Source organism: Chamaea fasciata, unplaced genomic scaffold (assembly GCF_029207755.1).
Source record: "Chamaea fasciata isolate MVZ Bird 193981 ecotype frontalis unplaced genomic scaffold, bChaFas1.0.hap1 SCAF_12, whole genome shotgun sequence".
Lineage (NCBI taxonomy): Eukaryota > Metazoa > Chordata > Aves > Passeriformes > Sylviidae > Chamaea > Chamaea fasciata.
In genome coordinates this window covers 10,985,374-11,005,049 of record NW_027094097.1, presented here as the reverse complement: position 1 = coordinate 11,005,049, position 19,676 = coordinate 10,985,374, and the positions used below count along the sequence as shown (strand labels likewise).

At 37.9% G+C, this 19,676-nt stretch overlaps 1 protein-coding gene across 3 annotated transcripts in view; it reads right to left on the bottom strand.

Moving 5' to 3' along the window:
• Positions 1-19,676, bottom strand: part of WWOX (WW domain containing oxidoreductase) — a 476,999-nt gene that overhangs the window by 355,733 nt on the left and 101,590 nt on the right. For all 3 annotated transcript variants that reach the window (XM_066194643.1, XM_066194644.1, XM_066194645.1), the window contains exons 7-8: positions 15,549-15,734; positions 11,656-11,920 (exon numbers count right to left, since the gene is read on the bottom strand). In XM_066194643.1, coding sequence (XP_066050740.1) covers positions 11,656-11,920; positions 15,549-15,734 — 451 coding nt within the window. The remainder of the gene's footprint in view (positions 1-11,655; positions 11,921-15,548; positions 15,735-19,676) is intronic.

Genomic DNA, 19,676 nt, shown 5'->3' with positions numbered 1-19,676 from the left:
AATATTCTGCAGTGGCTTTATTGACTGTCTCCATGGGAAGGCAAAATCACATCTGTCTTCTGATACAACAGTTATCAGCCAAGTTTCATTTTGCAGCTTAAAAAACGCCCAGGCCACCAGAAAGTCTCAAAAGTAAATCATGCCAAAGAAAATTGGTAACTCATTTACCTTACCTATAGAGAGGAAGTCAGAAGTTTGAAAAACCATGGTTGTAACACAACAGCATCTACCCTACCAAATACACGTTGTGAAAATGACAAACCAAACAAATGAAGAAGATGGAACAAGCTTTCATTTGTTTCCTGTTGACATTCAACGCTCACACTTATGCAGTAAGGAAGTCATTCAGATCAGTTCAGAATATATGCTTGGGAAGGACTCCCAAAAATCTCTCAAAGCACTAAGGCACAGCAGACTACAAACTTTTCAGTAGAGATGTTTGAAGCAAATAGACTGACTTCGTTCCAGGTCTAAGTCTCCATTTCAGGTCTGGACAACCCTTTCTTTCCAGCTTCTGAGTGCTACACTATCATTAATTCATGGATGTATCTGCCAGCAAAGGGAGCAGCAAACAGAGGCAGGAGAGCAAAGTTTTTTCCTTATGATGATAGTGATCAGGAATGACCACCAGTTTGGCCTAGTCACATTTCATTACCAATCACAAACATTATTTTAGGATTAGCAGTTAGGCTGCATTTACAGGAATCTTTTCCATGGACAGAGACAAACCTTTCAGATGAGAGTTCTGTCCCTTCCTAGCAGCAGGAAAAGCCCCAAGCAGTGTTCAGCTTTGCTGGCCGTGGGTAGAAACAGAGTATTTGATTTTCCAGGACAATGGTCTGGATTGTGTTCTTATGAGCCTAACTGACTTTAGCTGTAGACCATTTAAAACACCACATTACTGATTATGGAGTAAGCACATATGTAATCCAATAATGATAAATTTCACCTCATCACCAAAAGTCAGCTCAGCTGTTGTTTCGATAAAGAGACGTTCTATATGAAAATATTTCCTTTAGAAACATAAAGCCAAAAAGGAGACAATAAATATATATCACAAGTGGAACTGACAGCTTTGTTGATACTTTCTGCCATAATTCCTTTAAAAGCTGAAAATTCACATACATTTCCCATCAAAGGAACAGAAGAAGCCAACACATCATTTTTTCTCACAAAATCACCACTTTTGGTGCAAAAGCCAAGAGCAAGGCTCACTTTGTACACAGTAGTTCATCATATGCAACCAATTTAGTCCATTCAGTTCAGGTAACCCCTTGTTCCTTGGCAGAACTAGTTACATTACTTCTGTTTACTCATGATATCTTGACAAACAAAAATAAATTTATTTGCCAGAAACCCCTTATTTTAGTGTTGTTACACATGAAGAAAATAATATGAAATTTTTACATTTATGTCATGATATTACAAGCAGAACAGTCACCAGTGATCCACAAAAAGAAACAGGAAAGGACTTTTTAGCTGCCCACCTTGCTGATATTTGGGACCTTTGCCTTGGAAACCTGCAATGGGGAAATTCCTTTCCTACAGAGGCAGGACACTGCTCTGCCATGGGAAGCCTGACTGTCAATAATATCGTTTTGCAGATCATGCCACTGCTCCATAATTAATACTGTTAGATAACCACACTATTTGTGATGGGATGAGCTACTTGACATGAGTAGACAATCAGATTCTAAATGACACTGTTACAAATTCATTATCATAAAAAATTGCCAAGACGGTTGTTTTACTTGAAGTGCTAAATTAGTTTTCTTGTACTGGTAGTATTCATCATAATGCAAGTTTGACAATTCAGGACAACAATTTAATAGTAATGCTGTTCAGTGGAAAGAAATTGTGTTTCCAATTTTCTCAATAAATGAAAAAACCCTAATTGTATTCATTAATAGATTACAGTGAGAGACAAGGTAATCCTCAGAAAAATACCTACATTCAAGAGTGTTGAACTTCAGTGAAAAATTGACCCCTAGTACTTCCAAGTATTCTTAGGCTCTACCTTGTTAAATTGAAGTGTTCTTCAATATTTTTTTGCATAATAGTAGGTACAGCCTTCAAAGAAAAACCAGTGCTAATGTGGCAGATCAGCACAAGGATTTTCAAACCTATTCCTTTCACATAAAGTCTGGTGCTCAACACTTGAGCAAATGTTTCCATCACCAGTTAGGAGTCTCACCAGTTATTTGTGTGTGCACACCCATCTATGAGAAAGAAATGAGAAATGGTGTGATCAAACATTAAAAACAAGCTCACTGTGAGTTTCAACACTCATGTTTGCTCAACTCCATTTTGGAAAAAAGACTTCCACTTTTGGAAATATCAGCCGTTAAGACAGTATAAGAGATGGAAATCTCCAGCACTGACAAATCAATCTTGCATGTTTGGGACAAGTAGATCTTGTTTTCCAAGACAAACAATTCTCTCTATATATCAAAAAATACTTCATTTTTATTTAAGATGCATCATCCAACATTGCTATCTTTATCTTATTTCGAGGTGATGATTTTGCAATTAATTAAATTCCTCAACTACCTTCTATAGATTTTTTTTTTGGCATGCAATGAAGACTGTGCTATATCCATAATGATAGTTAATAACTGCAAAAACATGTTGTCACTAAAATAATGGATGGAATTTGACTGCGTTGTTTATATTTACTGACATCCTCCTTGCTCAAATAGGGTGGATGCTGCTACTCTAACAACTTCCTAGAAACAGCAGAATAAAGAGGTTGGAAAAGCCAAATGACTCAAATAGTGTAAGTCTCAAAAGAAACTTTAAAAGCTAAAGTGAATTCAGAAAATCTCTAATTACAAATCCTTATAGAGATTATTGTAAAACTAGTAAGTCTTGTATCATTTGTGGTGCATTTTTACACTGAATTAAGCACAATGGATTGGTTCATTATTATGCCTGCTTTCCCCCTGAAAAGAATGAGTGCAAATCTGCTACTTCATAATCAGGAAATCATACAAATCATCCCAGCAAGTTCCCTCCACATCCTCCTCAGGAGGGGAAAAAAATGGATGCCTATATATAACAAACTTTGGAATAGACTACTATATGTCCAATAGACAGGAACTAGAAACCCTATAAGCTTCACAGTGGGACACCTCCCAAAAGTCTAGAAATATTCGTATTTCTGCACATACACATATTTAAGATAGCTTTCCTGGAAGGAAGTTTTTAAGAAGGTTAATTCAGTTATGCAGTTATGTCCAGGGAACACCAACATGATGATAAATGACATGTCACACAGTAAAAAACAAACAGACGAACCTTTTTTTTTCAGGAAAGCAGACTCTTATTGTGTTCACCTATCCAAGAATATGAACTATATTAAAGACTCAAGTATATTTTCATCTCTGTAGATAGATATGTAGGTACATTCATATATATGTGTATATATATGTGGGTACACACATATACATATATATACACACATGTAAAAATAGTAAGAATATTGAAAAAACACTATGCAGCACTCTGCATTTGATATGCTTTATTATTTTTGGATCTTGCAAATATACTTTTTAAATTACTTTTCTCTAAAAGAAGGGAGTTTCTAGCTCACATTACTTGGACACTGGTGCTGTTTACTCTTCCATCTTTTTTGTAAAGTCAGAACAGATTTCCCCGAGAACTTCAAATAAATAAGATATCCAGCTGCACAAACACCATACATTCTGTTAGATTATTTTGGCTTCCTAAGGAATATTTGACTTTCTCTGGATGTAAATGATTAAAGAGAATCCATCATCTGAAACTGATTGGTGAACTGTTTAAAGTGGTATGGCACCTCTTCAAAGATGATAGAGTGAGAAATGAAAAGAGCATGGTACAATAAAGCATCTCAGATATCCAAAGGGTTCTAGGGAAATAAGGTAACTAAGCACTACATCCCCCAATTAAGAAAGAGTATTTAAATTATAGTACCATAACATAGGAGCTACACTACATTCTTTAAAAAAAAAAATAATTCATATTTCATCTATTCTGCCCAGGGCCAATAAAAACTTGGGGTTTCCTGAACATCTGTCCATTCATAAATAGAAACTTGAAAAAAAAAAGTGAGGAAAGATAAACCATGTTCTAGAATCCACAAAATTTATATTGCTCTGTGAGTTATGATCACAAAATGACACGGACTAACAACATCCAATTATGTAATTTCATTACTTTTACCATCTACCGTTTTAATTTTGGGCTCAGGATTTTAACTTATATGGGTCAAAGAAATAAAAACTAATCTTCATCCAAAAACATTTCTTTTCCTGAACTTCAGTCGTGCAGATCCTCATTATGCCCAGCTTCTCTGGGCAGCCTGTGCCAGGGCCTCCCCACCCTCACAGGGAAACAAACCTGCCCTTTATCAGTCTGAAGCCATTTTCCCTTGTCCTGTCACTCCAAGCCCTTGTAAAAAGTCCCTCTCCAGCTCCCTTGGGGCTCCTTTAGGTACTGCAAGTACTAAGGCCTCCTCCTCCCCAGGATGAACAAACCCCAAAAAGGACTTTTTAGGGACTATTTTTCTACAAAAAATTATAAAAACTCCTTGCTAGTTAAAAATTCAATCACTGAATATTTGAGATTATCATTCTAGAATGCAGCAGTTCCCTGGATCATTATACAAGAATCACAGCACATTGACTTTGCTTTGATTACAGTTATTCATAAAAATTTTATCTCTATTACTCTCTAGTTACTAAAGAAAATAAATAATCCTGGGATTTCTGTGCTAGCTGGTTAACTAAGAAGGCCTGGATTGTAGTTTTATTTACAACAAAATGTGTAAGTGACCTTGCTCAGGCTCACAAAGGAGAATCTCTGAGGTCACAGGGAGGGTTGAGTGGCCTCATCTGCAGCACCTGGAGGGACCTGGGGTGACAAAAGGGGCATCCTCTGGGCTCTGGAGCTCAACAAAGTCAAAAATCAAGGGGGGACTTTGGGCACACTCACACTTGGTCTTCAGCAAGGCACAGGAATATCAAGCACCAATTTTCACTTCTCCACTAGGTCACAAAGATCAGGCAGAAAGTACAGGATTATTCTATGAAAGTCCTTTTGTCCTATCCTATCCTATCCTATGAAAAACCTTCTTAAAATTATTCATATAGCAATATCTAGCATCATCTGAGGGCAGTTTAAGAGTGGACAAAGGAAGACAAGTAGCAAAGATAGAATTACTACCTGAGTGCATAGATATGTTAAGATCTAGGGCAGAAAATATCAAAAGAGTGGTTCAGACCATTGCTGACACTTTCCCAAGCTTAGACATATGTTCCCATTAGCACGAAATAAATGCATGAAAAAAGAGGCAATCTGTTTCAGCTTTTACAAAAATCATCAAGACTTAATTCCAAACCAGATTATTCCCAGGAAAAGTTGCTATTGATGGCTAAAGCCAGAAAAAGCATATGAACATGCATGTTTATAGTCTTTGGGTTCTACAGCTCAAGTACATGTTGCACCCAGAAAGTTCCTTGCAGTGTATTTTCCCTTACATTCTCCTTCCCAATTATTTTTAACAAAGCTCTATGATAAATTCTTTTGCTGTTTTCTTAGCAATGCTTGTCAAAAAGTATTAGATTTATGTGAACTACATGAGAATTTTTTTTGTGTGTGGCCACAAAACCAAAAGTGTCACAAACCTGTACAGAACCAGAGTTTTAACGTGGTGTTTATGCAGCAAAGTAGCACACACCCACTTTTGAGAGAGACCTTATTTCTAATCAGTCAGAAGGAAGCAAGGACAAGAGGTTGTACATATAAACCTTGAAGATTTTCTAATGCTGTTATTAGCTGTTTTCTTCCCTGACAAAAGAACAGAACTGTGTACTGTGAAAACACAGATTCCCACAAAGACAACTTTTCTTTCCCCCCCAAGCTTCTACATCTTTTTGGAATAACTGACATCAAAAAAGAGAATACAGCAACATGTAAAATAAATGCAAAAATCAAAAAAGACCCAGAACTACAGAATTTCACTGCCTAATACTTAAAAAAATTATTTTTTACCATCTCCTCAATCTCACAATTCTAATTTTAGTCATCTTTACCCATGGAGAATCAAAGCCTTCCTTATTTTCAGTTGTGGCAGTAGTTGGTCAATTTTTCAGCAAAGAACACAACTCATGATGTTTCAGTATGAAAAAGATCCCAAGAAACCTACCATAAGGATGAGGCAAATTCATAATACTGAGTATAGTGATGACATAAAAAACCAAAGGTAAATGAACAAAAAAACCCCAAAAAACCTGAACATCCTGTTCATCTGTTTCTATCAGAGTGCAACATCATTCCTTTCACCCAAGCACCTCAACACTCATAATATAACAGAAATTTCCTGCCTTATGGTTTCTCAAATACATTCTGAGCAGATCAATGCTGCACAGCACCTCAGAGACTCCACAGCACTCCAGGTGCACTTTAGCTCCATAAGTGATGGTAAGTAGAAGAGAAGAAATAACAGTAAGAAAGGGCTTTTTTACTCTGAAAATATAGGGAAATCATCTTTTTTCATTTAAAAATTTAATTTAATTACATGTAATATAAACCATCAAGGACCAAATATTTCCCTGCCTTGCAGCCCACATACTTGACAAAGCATTCTGAAATTCTGCAAGGATCTGGGGGAAGAAATTCCTTATTTCCTCCACAAAATTAGAAGACAAAAACAGAGCTCCTCCACAAACAGCTATGGGGCCGTGCTGGACACAGCAAATTCCGTGGCCAGTGCTCCCCCTGAGCACCATTCTGGTCACTGAGATCCTGACCTGTTCACTTTGGCACAGGGATAAGTTTCCATAGAGACTTTCCATTCCTGTGGTGTAGGTTACAGGGGACAAATTTAATTTGCCCTTATATTTCATGCTACATTTATTTTAGCAGCGAGTTAAAGTATGTATCAGTTAAATGTAAGTTTGATAATAAACTAGCTTATATTACATTTTATTGCTGGATAGGACACACAAAATGATCAACAACTACTTTGGAGGCACCTCTTTGCCATCCTATTACAACAAATCTAAATGTTCTTCCACATAAGCCTTCTTTCCTTTCACTCAGTTCAGTCAATTTTAAAGTGGAGGAAGGAATTCAGTCAATTTTAAAGTGCACGGAAGCACGTGCTATCAGGGTTCAATAAAATAATTGTCCCTCCATACTACTGCAGGTAAGGTCCACAAACCTGCATGTTAAAAAGGAGAACTGTGGCTTAGCATCACTTTAACGTTTACACTTCAGGCATTAATCCATAAACCAAGAGAACTGCCCATGAGATTTATTCACTCTCTACGACTGCTAATATCCAGTAGGTGGCTATTTCCTTTCCTTCTTCCACTTCCTGCCCAGAACTCAATCGGAGAAAAGAAAATGTCATTTTGATCAAACCTGAACTGTGAGGCTCTTGTCAAAAAGAGGTGCCTCTTGCTTTTCAGGAAAACCCAGCACATTTTCAGGAATGTCTTAAGGAAGGAAATGGAGGCCAAATTCTGTGCTGGAACACGCTCATACCCACCCTGCCCAGGGCTGCTCTTGGGGCTGAACAGGCACAGCTGAGGGCAGAATTTGGCCCGAACTGTGAATTCAGAACTGGAAGCCAACATCAACTCAACACAGCCCACACAGATCTTTGGACAGCACAAAATGTTTGCTTGGAGAGGGAATTCTATCCCCAGCTCCAAGGGCAATTCCAGCTTCTTCAGCAAGGGACGGGGGAGAAAGCAAAGAGGTGATGAGGCTGCAGGGCCTCTTTTGGGTTCCTATCAAAAGCAAAGAGATGTAATCATTAGATTACAGACACTCCTGTAGATGCAGATTGATTTCTTGCCATAATAACATTTCTGAGTTGATGTTAGATGTGCCTGGAAATCATGACATGAAATTTAAATTTAAACACTTCCAAGTTATGGCAAGTTCCAACTTCCAGTGAAGCCATTGTAGGCACTGGAGGTTCCTCCTGCCTGTATCAACACCACAATACAAAGCTACTGCCTCAAACACCCCTGGGAAAATATCCCAGGGACAAGAATTCATGCGTTTATATAAAAATTAGACATGCAGAAGACTTTGGGGCCCTTAGAAATATCCCTTAGAAATATTCCTTATAATTCTCAACAGCAATACTTTAAATACAAAATCCAGTTCTGGAAAGTTACTATCTTTGGGGAAGGAGGGAGAAATCAAAGAGAACTTCAAGCATCAGTCTCTCACACAGTGAAAAATTAAGGGCAGAATTGTCTTACTACTTCGAACTGGCTTTTAAAGGTGACAAGTTGGGCTTTTATAAATGTAATTTATATCTCAGCAACAGAACCAATGTTTTACTCCCAACCATTAAAATGGGTAACACATCTGCTAAAAGTCCAACACAATGGCTGGCTTTGCTCTGAAACAGGAAATGTAACCCAATATTCTCAGAACTTCCCCAAACCCCAGCCATTTCTTAATGTAAAAGGATTTGAAAATTCAGCTCACTGAAACATCTGTTAAGCTCTTGCTACTCTAACACATGATATTCTTTCTTCTCTGTTACCTGCCAACAAAAATATTTGGGTCTATGTAAGACTATCACGAGTGTGTGATAATGGCACTCTGCTTATAATTTTATATGCCCTTGTACACTGAAAATCACCTGGGGGTGACACCAGATACCACACTCAGTGTAAGCTCGAAACTTACAATAAATATATTAAATTTGAGTCTTGTATGTAAATAATGACAAAACAGATGGGTTCTGAATGACTACCATTTATTTAAAATAAAGAAACCAACTCACTCAAACTTTTCTTGAGTCAGTTTGTAAAGAGAGAGGGAAAGAGAGAAGAGAATAAAAGAGGTAGAAAGAAAAAAACCCAAAACCCTGGAGCCTTAGATCAAACCAGCTAAATATATACATGGCCTACACAGGTACTTTCAGAGCTTCTCTTGCAATTTGTTTTTTACAGTGGCCACTTGTTTACTTTGGCATTTAATTATAATCTAAGCATCCCCAACTTACTCAGTAACTATTTAGTGGTAAGTAAAAAAGAGGCCTTTTGACATTAGTAGGGCTACAAATACTTCAATAATAAAATGGCAATTATTTCTTTCTGCAAAATATTTCTTCTAAATTTCTGTGTAGAAATCCTTGTGGATTTTAGATTTCGAAAAGAGATGGGTGGGAAGGAAAGGAATAGTTTTCAGTTTCCATTGCTCTACTTCAAACTACTTCCTGGACACCTCAATAATGCCAAAAGGCCTTAGAATCAGGTATGTATCAGGTATGTGCAGCTGCAGTTTCTCTGTGTATATAGACATGTATCTATATATTCATGCGTCTATGCAGACTCCAGGAGCCCAATAGATCAGAACATAGCAAACAGTTTCAAACTGGCTCCAGGAAGGATTGGGCTCTGCACACACCAAAATCTGCAGCAGCTAAAGCTACAGCCTTAGAGATCAAAACAGGTCCAGGCATTTCTGTGTGGCTCCTTGTCTGGGCTGCCAAACCTCCCCTCTCTCCACACAACCTTGTCTCCAAGCTCAATTCCAGTGATGGGCCCAGCCCAGCTCAAACTACTTTAAATGCTGCTGCATCATGCTGCATTGTGCAATGCAGACATCCTTAGAAAACTCAGGAACGAGCAGCTCACCACCTTGGGACTGCAGCTGTAAAGCTTTGAGATCACTCCCAACTTTCTGACCAAAACGCTCATCTAAAACTCCAGAGTGAGCTGCCACAGAAACAGAGAGAGGAGGCCCAGGAAAAGATCCCTAGCAAACTCATTTCCAGGTTGATAACAGCAGAATCCCTAAAAAAAGAAACAGCAGCAGAAAATCATTTGCTCCCTACAAGCCTTAAAATAGAAACTGTTACACAGATGATGTTGAGAATTTCAGCTCAGCTTGTTTGCATACCCAGGAAGGGGCACTTTTCTAGCTTTACTGGCTATTGAAACATTGGTAGACTCCAGGGGAACATAACTCATATCAGAATATGAGTTGTAAAACTGATTCTTAACCTCAGCCCATACCTCCATCATGACATTCAAATAACCTCAGTGAAATACAAACATGAAGGACTTAACAGAAGTGATTTGGGTTGGACCAGAGTGCACTGTTTTTCAGTGCTGATATCTTTTCCTGTACTTTGCATTCTCTTATATTTAATACCCATTAATAGACACTATTTAAAAATCTATCAATTCTTTCGAAGAATTCAAAATTAACATCAGTGTTTCATTTTGTTCCTTAGAGGATAAGATTTCCTGAGCAACAAACACAAAAGGTTCCCTTTGTGAAAATATGTCAGAGTAAATAAAACTAACAATTCACAAACATCCACAGACTGGATCCTTTTCACGGGATTTTGATAACATTCACTTACACATTCTCAGGAGAACTTCAAGAATTTGTTTTACAAACAATCCCGAACACAGCAGAGACATGGTTTTATAGGTCCTGGTCAAAAAAACATGTTGTTGAAAGATATTATTACTTTTCCCAAGGTGCCAGAGCACTCAGGTATCAATCTTGTGGACATAAATAGGCTTTGCAGATGTACAGGCTGCAAAATGCAGGCAGAGGTTGGAGGTGTGAGGGCTCTCCTGACTGACACGTGGTCAACACTGAAGTGTTTATATTTTTGCTCCACAGGTCTTACTGAAGATCCAGTATTTTTATTTTATGGACATGTAATCAGATTTTTAAACACCCTGTGTTTTCCACACACATCATCCCAGTATAAACTAAGATTCTGCAGGGGTATGGATCTTTTCATTTCTCTGATTCATAGAAGCAAACATTCAAGGGAGACTGCTTCTCCCTGCTCCTCTTTTTGGGAACAACCCTCTTTGTCAGTGAAAAAGGAATGAGAAACAGTCTATAAGGTTAAAGGAAGCCACTCCTCAGTGAAGTAAATGCCATTCTCTGCCTAAAAAATACTTTGGACTCCTCATAAATAATTGGCTCAGAGTTTCAAAGCATAAGAGTAACCCCTCCAAGTGCTGGAGGTGCTGCAAATTCTTATATAATAAAGACTCATAACCTTGGTGATGGAAGAACTGCATTGCCTTTCATTATGTCATGGTTCCAGTCCAAAATCCAATGGAGACAAATGGAAAACGCCCATTGTCATCAGCACTTTATAAGAATCAAGAAAATTGTTGGGTTGTTGCTTTTTTTTAAATATGAATGAAGGTGCTTTTACCACTGAAAGCACTTTCCCTCAGCCATTAATAATGTCTGTAGTATCTTTTCTAACTAGGGCATCTGTTTACATAAAAAATGCAGTCAACATATTCCACTTAAAAGCCAAAACAATTTTTTTGATGTTTTACGTATCCTGAGCACAGAAATAATTCTAAAGTACCCCACACCTAAGACACAGTATGTACTTAATCACAGTGAAAATCATATATTCAAACAAGGTCATGCACTCCATCTTAGAAGGTTCCTTAACAGAAGATTGACAAAGTAAATCTTGAGTGGTTGAAGAATCCTCTTCTAGAGCACTGTCTTGGCATGATTTTTGCCACTAAAACCAGGATCATGGTCATAAAAGGCAAGAGGTAGATACATACATCTGGATTTTTACAACTTCTCTCCCCGATTTGAAAAAAAGGAAGATGCACAAAATAGTTTAAGGCGTGCACTTACCATGGATTTGGTGAAAGGTCGAGCCAAGGTAAACAGCAGAGTGTACACCCACCAGTTACGGTGAAGGGAGGAATAAATCATATTTCCAGGATGGACTGAGTTGGATGTCACCCCATGGGGAGAGAGGCGTCGGTTCAGCTCGTTGGAGAACAGGATATTGCAAAGCTTGGAGCGGTTGTAGGCCAACATAGCCCAATATTCCTTCTTAGATGGAGAAAGCAGGCTGAAATCAAGCTTTCCAGAGGAGTCTTTAATTTCTGTAAATCTGAAAAACAGTAAATATGCCTTAGATACCCCAGAGTTAATTTCGCTCTCATTAAGAACAACATAAAATGTAGACAACAGAGTAGATCCTGGCCAGAACCAACATAAAACAACAGCTTATTTAGCAGTTGAAAGCATCTACTGGAAATTGCCTGAGACCCAAGGAACAGTCTCATATAACATGGTAGTAAAATTATTGGATAATTAGAAACAGCAAACAATAAACAAAAACAACTCAGAAAACAGGTTGATGGTTTAAAGACATTGTATGTAACTTACAAATCACTTTATTTTAAATTTAAAAAAACAAACAAGCAAACACATTTTGTCATCTTCCCATAAAAACATGATCAGTTTGAAGGAAATAATGTAGGATAAAATAACTCTGCATTAAAAGCAGAGCAACCCAGAATCTTTTCCCCTTCTTCCCATCCCCTGATCATTTCATCCAGTGCTCAAACACAGCACACTTACATTTAAGTGTTCAAGTAACTGTGGATGAGTCTCACTGCCTCTTAAGCTTTTTTTTAGATTAAAAATTGATGAATATAAAGGGGTTATAACCTTGGTAACTTGCCATCAATAGTCTTATATGTTTAAAAGATAAATGTAAACAAAGCCAAAATGAGTTCTGGCAGAGTATAATGTTTTTAAGTATACCCATGGCATGGCTGAACACAAATCAAAGTAACTAGTTGACGTTTTTTAATTGGGTCTGACAGAGTCATTAAACACCAGCTGTTTGTTATTAAAAAAAAAGGAAAGAAACAAAGTAGTGAATGTTCTAAAGATATTTAGATGAAGAAAAGGAAATTTCCATAAAGCATTTCTCCTCCCAGTTCTTACAATTTCATTTATTAATTTACTGGTATATCTTAATATTAGAAAATAATACTGCATTTAGTTACAGACCTATGTTTCATTCAGAGGAGCTACTAAAAATAAAAAGGATTTAGCAAGCTCTTTTTAATACTCAGTTTTCAGAATCAGCTGGGGAGAACAGGGATAAACATAATTATAGTACACACTAGAAAAACATTTTAAAATATCTTTACTAATTTTGCATCTCATGCCCAGAAATGAAGAGATCAGCTGGAATTTCTACATTCATTCTGTGAGCAGAATTATAATACACCCAGAGAAAAGCAATACAGTATTTGAACTCAAGAGGAATCCAGGATGCTCTGTGTCTTGCAGAATTAGCCCTTCAATTTCAACAACCCGATTTCTCTTTCATAATTTTCAGTTAGATAAAATACATTTCTGAAATTAACGGGACTATACTGGGAGGAATTTCCTATATTCATACTGCACGTAATCACTTATGACACCAAAAATAATCTATAAATAAAACTCTTTGTGTGTTCCTGTACAAAGGAAACATGGTGGCATATTTTGAGTCCAGTCCTGCAAGTGTGCTTATCTGAGTCAGTCTCATTGAATTCAGGGGAATAAGGGCTGTACAATCAAATTAACAACACAGAAATAAAGACAGAAGGAAAGTCAACTTACTTATTATTCTGATTTTAATATGATGTGCTTAAAGTACCCAAAAGCTTAATTGAAACAGAATTCATTTGTGCTGAATCCAGAGAAGTAACTAGAAATGAACAAAGAACCAAAGAGGCAAATAAATATTTTGCCTTGGAGCAGTGCAGGGTAGCATTTTCTGCAAACATGGGACTTTATTTTTCCCCTAACAGGGGGTCTTGACTCCAGCAAAAAGATCCAGTCAAGGTTTATGGAAGTAATTAGATACCAACACTTCTGTTTTACGACATGGTTTAAGGCTCAGAGTTCTCAAGTAGGTCAGAAAGAACGACTACCTAATAATACCTAACTAACTCCTTACATGAACTTCTTCCCATTAAACAGACTGGGGGCTGGGGAAAGCACAGTTATTTACAATGATCAGTCTAAGTGATAAGCTGCAAGACATTATTTGGACTCCTTAGAAAAAGGGAAATTTACTAGTTGTGTAAATTATTTTATTTAAACACAGACTGTTACTTATTTCCTTATAGGCTTCTCTAAACCTTGGCTGATCTCTCTGACTTAGCAATGAGCACTTTCAAAATGTTTTCAAAAACACAGATAAAGATGTCCAGAGATGCGAGCCCTGGTTACACACAGCACTTAATGCAGTGAAAAACAAAGATGTCATTTAAAATACTATCAGAGATACAAACTTACAAGGGGGAACAAGCAGCTGACAATTCAACATAATCTCCCATTAAATAACAGCTCATTTATACATATCCCATTGTGCCCTCCACATCTGGCAAGTGATTGGAGTTGGCAGATTTATTTCTAGAGCTATCTCGCCTGCCCTGCAGTAGCTGCCCTCACTCCTAACAGGACTCTGCTACTTGCTTTCACAAACCTGGTGTGATTTGCAAAGATAAGGATGTCCAGATTTTGTTACCACCTAATTACTAGACATTTCATGTCTTTTAACAGTGGGGAGGATTATTACTGGCATTTTCTATTGCTTCCTTTCATTTCAGCCATCATAAATTTAAAATGGTAAAAGTAAATCTATCTGCAGTGTGTCATTTATACCATAAGCCCCTGTGTTTGGAAGTGATAAAGGTTTCAGCCCGACCCTTGGCTGGTCTCTCTCTACCAGGTCCCTGGGGTTACATTTTATGGAAACATGATTAAAAAAAATAAGCTTCATTCTGGGTCACTAAAACATTTCAGAAATATGAAGACAGGAGGAAAAAAAAAGGCACTCACACATTCTTCCTTTTAGTTTGCTAGAGCTGCTACACACGACCAAAAGTGAAATAGAAATCAACAGTAATGTTTAAAGCTGGATGTTAGAGACTTAATCCTGCAGCTCTTGAACTAAATCAGCAAGGAGTAAGTGGTTTGTGCCTGTAAAAATGCCCAGTAAAATTCAGAACTGGGGCATTGATTTTGCACAAAGAACTTTATTTAAATCAAAACTATCTTTTCAGTTATTAACACAAAAACACAAGCAGATCTGAAATAAGGCAAACCTCATCAACATCTTTTTTGCCAACTGTACTTTTCCTGGCAGTTGAAAAAATGAGCATCTAACATTTTAATTAAAAAATTCACCAAAAGAGGCATAGCCAGATTTGTAATATGTATTAGCTACACTACTTCCCATTTTACAATTATACAGCTAATGTCTGCATTGAATTCCCTAATTTCTCATTATAAAACAACTGGATTTCATCTAGCAGTTTTTAATTGCATTGTTTCTCCTGCTAAAATATCTGCACATTCTTCTTGCTAAGATGTTGAAGTTGTTGAATGACAAATCAATATAGGTCATGCCATTCAGATTTAATCAATTATTATTCCATCTCCTCACAAAATCAATGAGTGGTCTGAAAGGCGGCGAAAATCTGCATTCACACAAAGAACGATCAAAAAAATATCTACATACCGTTATAAAACTAGAACATGCTTTATCCAGCAACAGAGCCAAATCCAGAAACATCCACAGGCATTAGTAATGCTTCTATTTTTAAAAAGATTATTCAAAGGCACATGCTTGAGAGCAAGGACCTTCATTTTCAGAAACTTTTGTGGTTGTGCCCAAACTATTTCATGCTCTAAGGATTAATGCAAAACCAAAGTTCAAATTCACCAACCTGTGGGACTCAGAGGACACCACGACAACCCTGGCAGGAGCTGACTGGCATAAAACATCTTCCAGGAGCTGGACAAGATAGAAATGTCCCAGGTGGTTCACCTGGAAGGTGGACTCCAGGCCGTCCTCCGTCAAGGACCAGGGAGGAGAAAACACGGCAGCATTGCAGACCAGGATGTGGAGGGGCCTGAAAAAATCAAAATACAAAGAAATATCAATTAAATACATGTAATTACACCCCTGTGTGAATGGGGTGCATGTGTGAGGGATTTGGCTGGCTGGTTTCTGTGGAAAGGAGCTGATTCCCATTGGTTCCAGCAGCCCCACTCAGGGTCCCGCTGACCCCACAGTGACACCCCCTTGGAGAAAGGGCACAGAATAAAAGGCAAAATGTCACACAACAGCACTGTCACTGCCCTCCCAATTGCCAGTGGGGAAACTTTAGAAAAGAAACTTTTCCTGGGGGAGGAGCAACTCCTACCACTTTCTTGTATGGGGTACATGACACCTGCACAATTGGTAGGGGGAAAGTGATTAAGAAATAAAGACACAATGCAAAGGGGCACATGGACACATTTTACATTTCTGCAGCTGATAAGTATGCTGTTAAAAAATGCAAGACTGAGATGGAAAAATAATAACATTCTCCAGAAGCTGTAATCTTTGGTGGAAAAATTGTACAAAATACATATGAGATCCTTGAGACAGAATCCTTCCTCACTGAACTCACCTAACCCAGTTTAAACAGAAATGCCATGATAAAGGAACTTGAAATGAAAGGGTAAGATTCTACCAATCTAAGCTAGAAAAGAACCTAGGCTGGCACATACCTCTCTCATTCAAAAAACAGGTCCAGAAAACTTCAGATTCCTTGAGGTCTCCAGTGTAATCTCAGGATACTACACCTTGCAGCCTTCCCAACCTCCACAGCAAGATCAAGGACAAATGCCCTTTTCTGTTCTTTCTTGTCTTTTTCCAAACCCTTACGAAACACAGCAAAGTCTCTGGTCCTCGGACCTCAGATGGATCTGCATTTGCTAGATTGCATCATCTCTGAGCAAACCTTGGCACCGACAGCGTGTTCTTGTCCTTGAGTCAGAGCCTGACGCAGCAGACCTCAGCAAGCCCTACCTGAGCTGAGAACCTCAGGTTTGAGAGCCTGCATCTGGCATCCCTAGCCCTGGTATATTTAATTTGGAAAAGTCACACAAAATAAAGACAGCCGAAAAAATTCCTGCACTAACAGTTGTGATGTCCCAACGCCAGAATATTAAGATCTGTCACATTTGTTCAGCCTATTCCATCCTATTATGTCTTTACTGCAATCCCATGAGACAAAATCAACGCTCAACATAAACTCTAATTCTGAAGGTAATAAATGAAGCACAATTAGGAAAAATAACTGCTTGCCCTCTGTCCTTCTCAAGTGCCTCCTCACTGCCCTACACACATAGGATGGCAGAAGACAGAGTCAGAACCTTTCCCCACATGATTGAAGGACATGAATACTGCAGCTCTGAGCACCTGCAGAAGGAATTCTGGAAAATAATGTGAAACATGAAGCCCCAGGTGTCAAACTAACCTAAGTAATTATATTCCTTCAGGCATGTTTGAAAGCACCAAATTTTGATAACTCAGTTTTCAAAAAAACATTTCAGGGGGAATCAAGCACACCTTAGTTGAATACTGAAAGAAATGCATAAGGATGGACATAAAGAGTAGGCTGTATTTTCTTATTAAAATAAATTTTGACTTCCAGCCCATTGGGAAGTTACCAGTGTAGTGTGCTTCAATAAGAAGTTAACAATCTATTATCTGTTCCTTTGCCAACTTGGAAAATTTTAACCATAAGCTCCAGAAGCGGAGTGAAACATCTCTGCACTTTGAGAGGCTCAGTGTCTGAAGTGTTGGATTTCTGATTTGCCTTTTTGGGCAGTGACACCCGAACACAGAATATCTCTGCATACATACTGCACCCACAAAAGAAACAGGGACTGTCCTTACAAAGGCAAAGTTCTTTCTGTTCAAACCAAATGGCAAAAAAAAAGGGATAAACAGGGACTGACCTTACAAAGGCAAAGTTCTTTCTGTTCAAACCAAATGGCAAAAAAAAAAAGGTAGCTCTTTAATCTTTGCAGCCTCACTCAACACAGCACAAGCAGGATATTCACTGAGTTTTGCAGGATCATATTCTTTAGAAGGTAACAGATCTTTTGAGGCACTTTTTATCAAAATTATTTAATCCAGAGTTCATTTTGCCTGTTTTGAAATGCATCTGCCAAGAGGAAAACAAAGCTGCTTGAAGCTTGAGAGGGCATGGAACTTTGGATGATTCATCACCTCTTATGAGACTTTATGAAAAGCTCTAGCAAGAATTAATTTACAGATTTGTAGATCTGCTGGGGAAAAAAGGAACAAGTTTCTCCAACACAGATGCAGTTTTTGGTATAAGAGCCTCCTGGATGAGAACTGTAGCACAGGAATGCGGCAGCAATACCAAAAATACCATCACTATTCCCTCCAAAACAAATGATACTTTTTAAAAGATTATCATTCTATTTGATGATTGTAGCGTGCACTAGGAAGTAACAAATCACAGAAAAAAGGATTCACGTATTCCACCTATCCTAGTAGTATCTTTCATTATTAGTAAATACACAATACTACCAGAAGGGAAATACACACTCTCTACCTAAATCTGCCAGCTCAATTAATTAAAAAGAAGATTCTAGAACTACGAAATTATAAAACTTAGTAATTTTTTTAATTTTTAGGTCATTTAAGTGGATTTTATAAAACAACTAAAATTATGCTTCCATTTCATGAGATTTGTATTTTTCAAAGTGCATCTCTCATTTTTTCAAAGTAAAAGTAATTCAGGCTTAAGAGACCGTAAAATTAACATTATTTACAATATTTTGCTTTAAAGAAACTGTGGAAAAATAGAAAAATAAATTCAGAAACATTTTAAACCATTATCATACTGAAAAGTTAGTATCAGATTCCCTTGTATAATTCCTTTCTTTTTAATTAGCACTAGTGGTTTTAAATGCTACATAAAAAAGGATTTTTTTTCCTAGATAACTCCACAGAAACGAAACCTAAAGAGTTGCATGAATAGACACTGATGTTGTGCTTCACTTCAGCTCAGAAAAAAGCCACCTCTCAGATCTGGATCCACATCCATTAAGCTATCGGTGTCTCTCGTCAGACTGCTAACAAAGGTCCAATTACTGAAAATTGTCATCTAAGTTTTTGTGACCCGGCCATTTGCACACCAGGAAATGAATGAGATTACCTGGGTAACAGCCACTGTGCCGTTATGAATTTCAGCCACAGATGACAGATTCTAATCTCAATGGTGCAGAGCTCTGTGTCACTGAACGTGTCATTATGCAGGGACAAAAGTTTTAAGATACGTGACAATTCACACCACACATCTGGCACTGCAGCTTTGCTTTATGACAGGAGTATTTTCAAGTGATAGCAGAACCATGACCTTGATTTCACAAGTTCATTAAAAACATTGCTGGGATCTGCATGAGGCTTCCTCCTGAGCCCAAGGAAAAGAAATTAAAATGCCCCCTCGGTTCAAAATAGTTTGTAATTCTGCATCACAGGCACAGATAAGGCCAACAAAGGATGTTAGCAGCAAAGGAGATTTTCCATGGTGTTTACTCCTGGTACCGACATGACCAAGTGCTCCCTCTAACCATGACACCCACACATTAAATATTTTTTTAAACACTAAAGCTGAGACCCTGCAGAGCATTATGAAAATTTGCCTCTATGTCTCCTTAAAATGTATTAAAGCACTTACTTACATCCCACCAAGGGAGCTAACATGGGCTACCAGTGCCATTTAGGTGGGCACTGGGACCTGAACTGAATCTGCTCTGTTATATCAGGTAGTCACTGCTGCTCGAGGCTCAGGAACACACTGCTCCAACTGCACAGTGCACACCAGTCCCAGAAAATCCTCCCCGTGCTGGTAAGTGTACCTACAATTTAGTCAAAGTTAAAAAGCATGTAGAATTAGCCGGGACAATCTTAAATGTGAATACCTGAGCTGAAATGCAGCTAGTATTCTGTGCACTTCACAAAGCCTCTGATACTTTACTAACCTTTG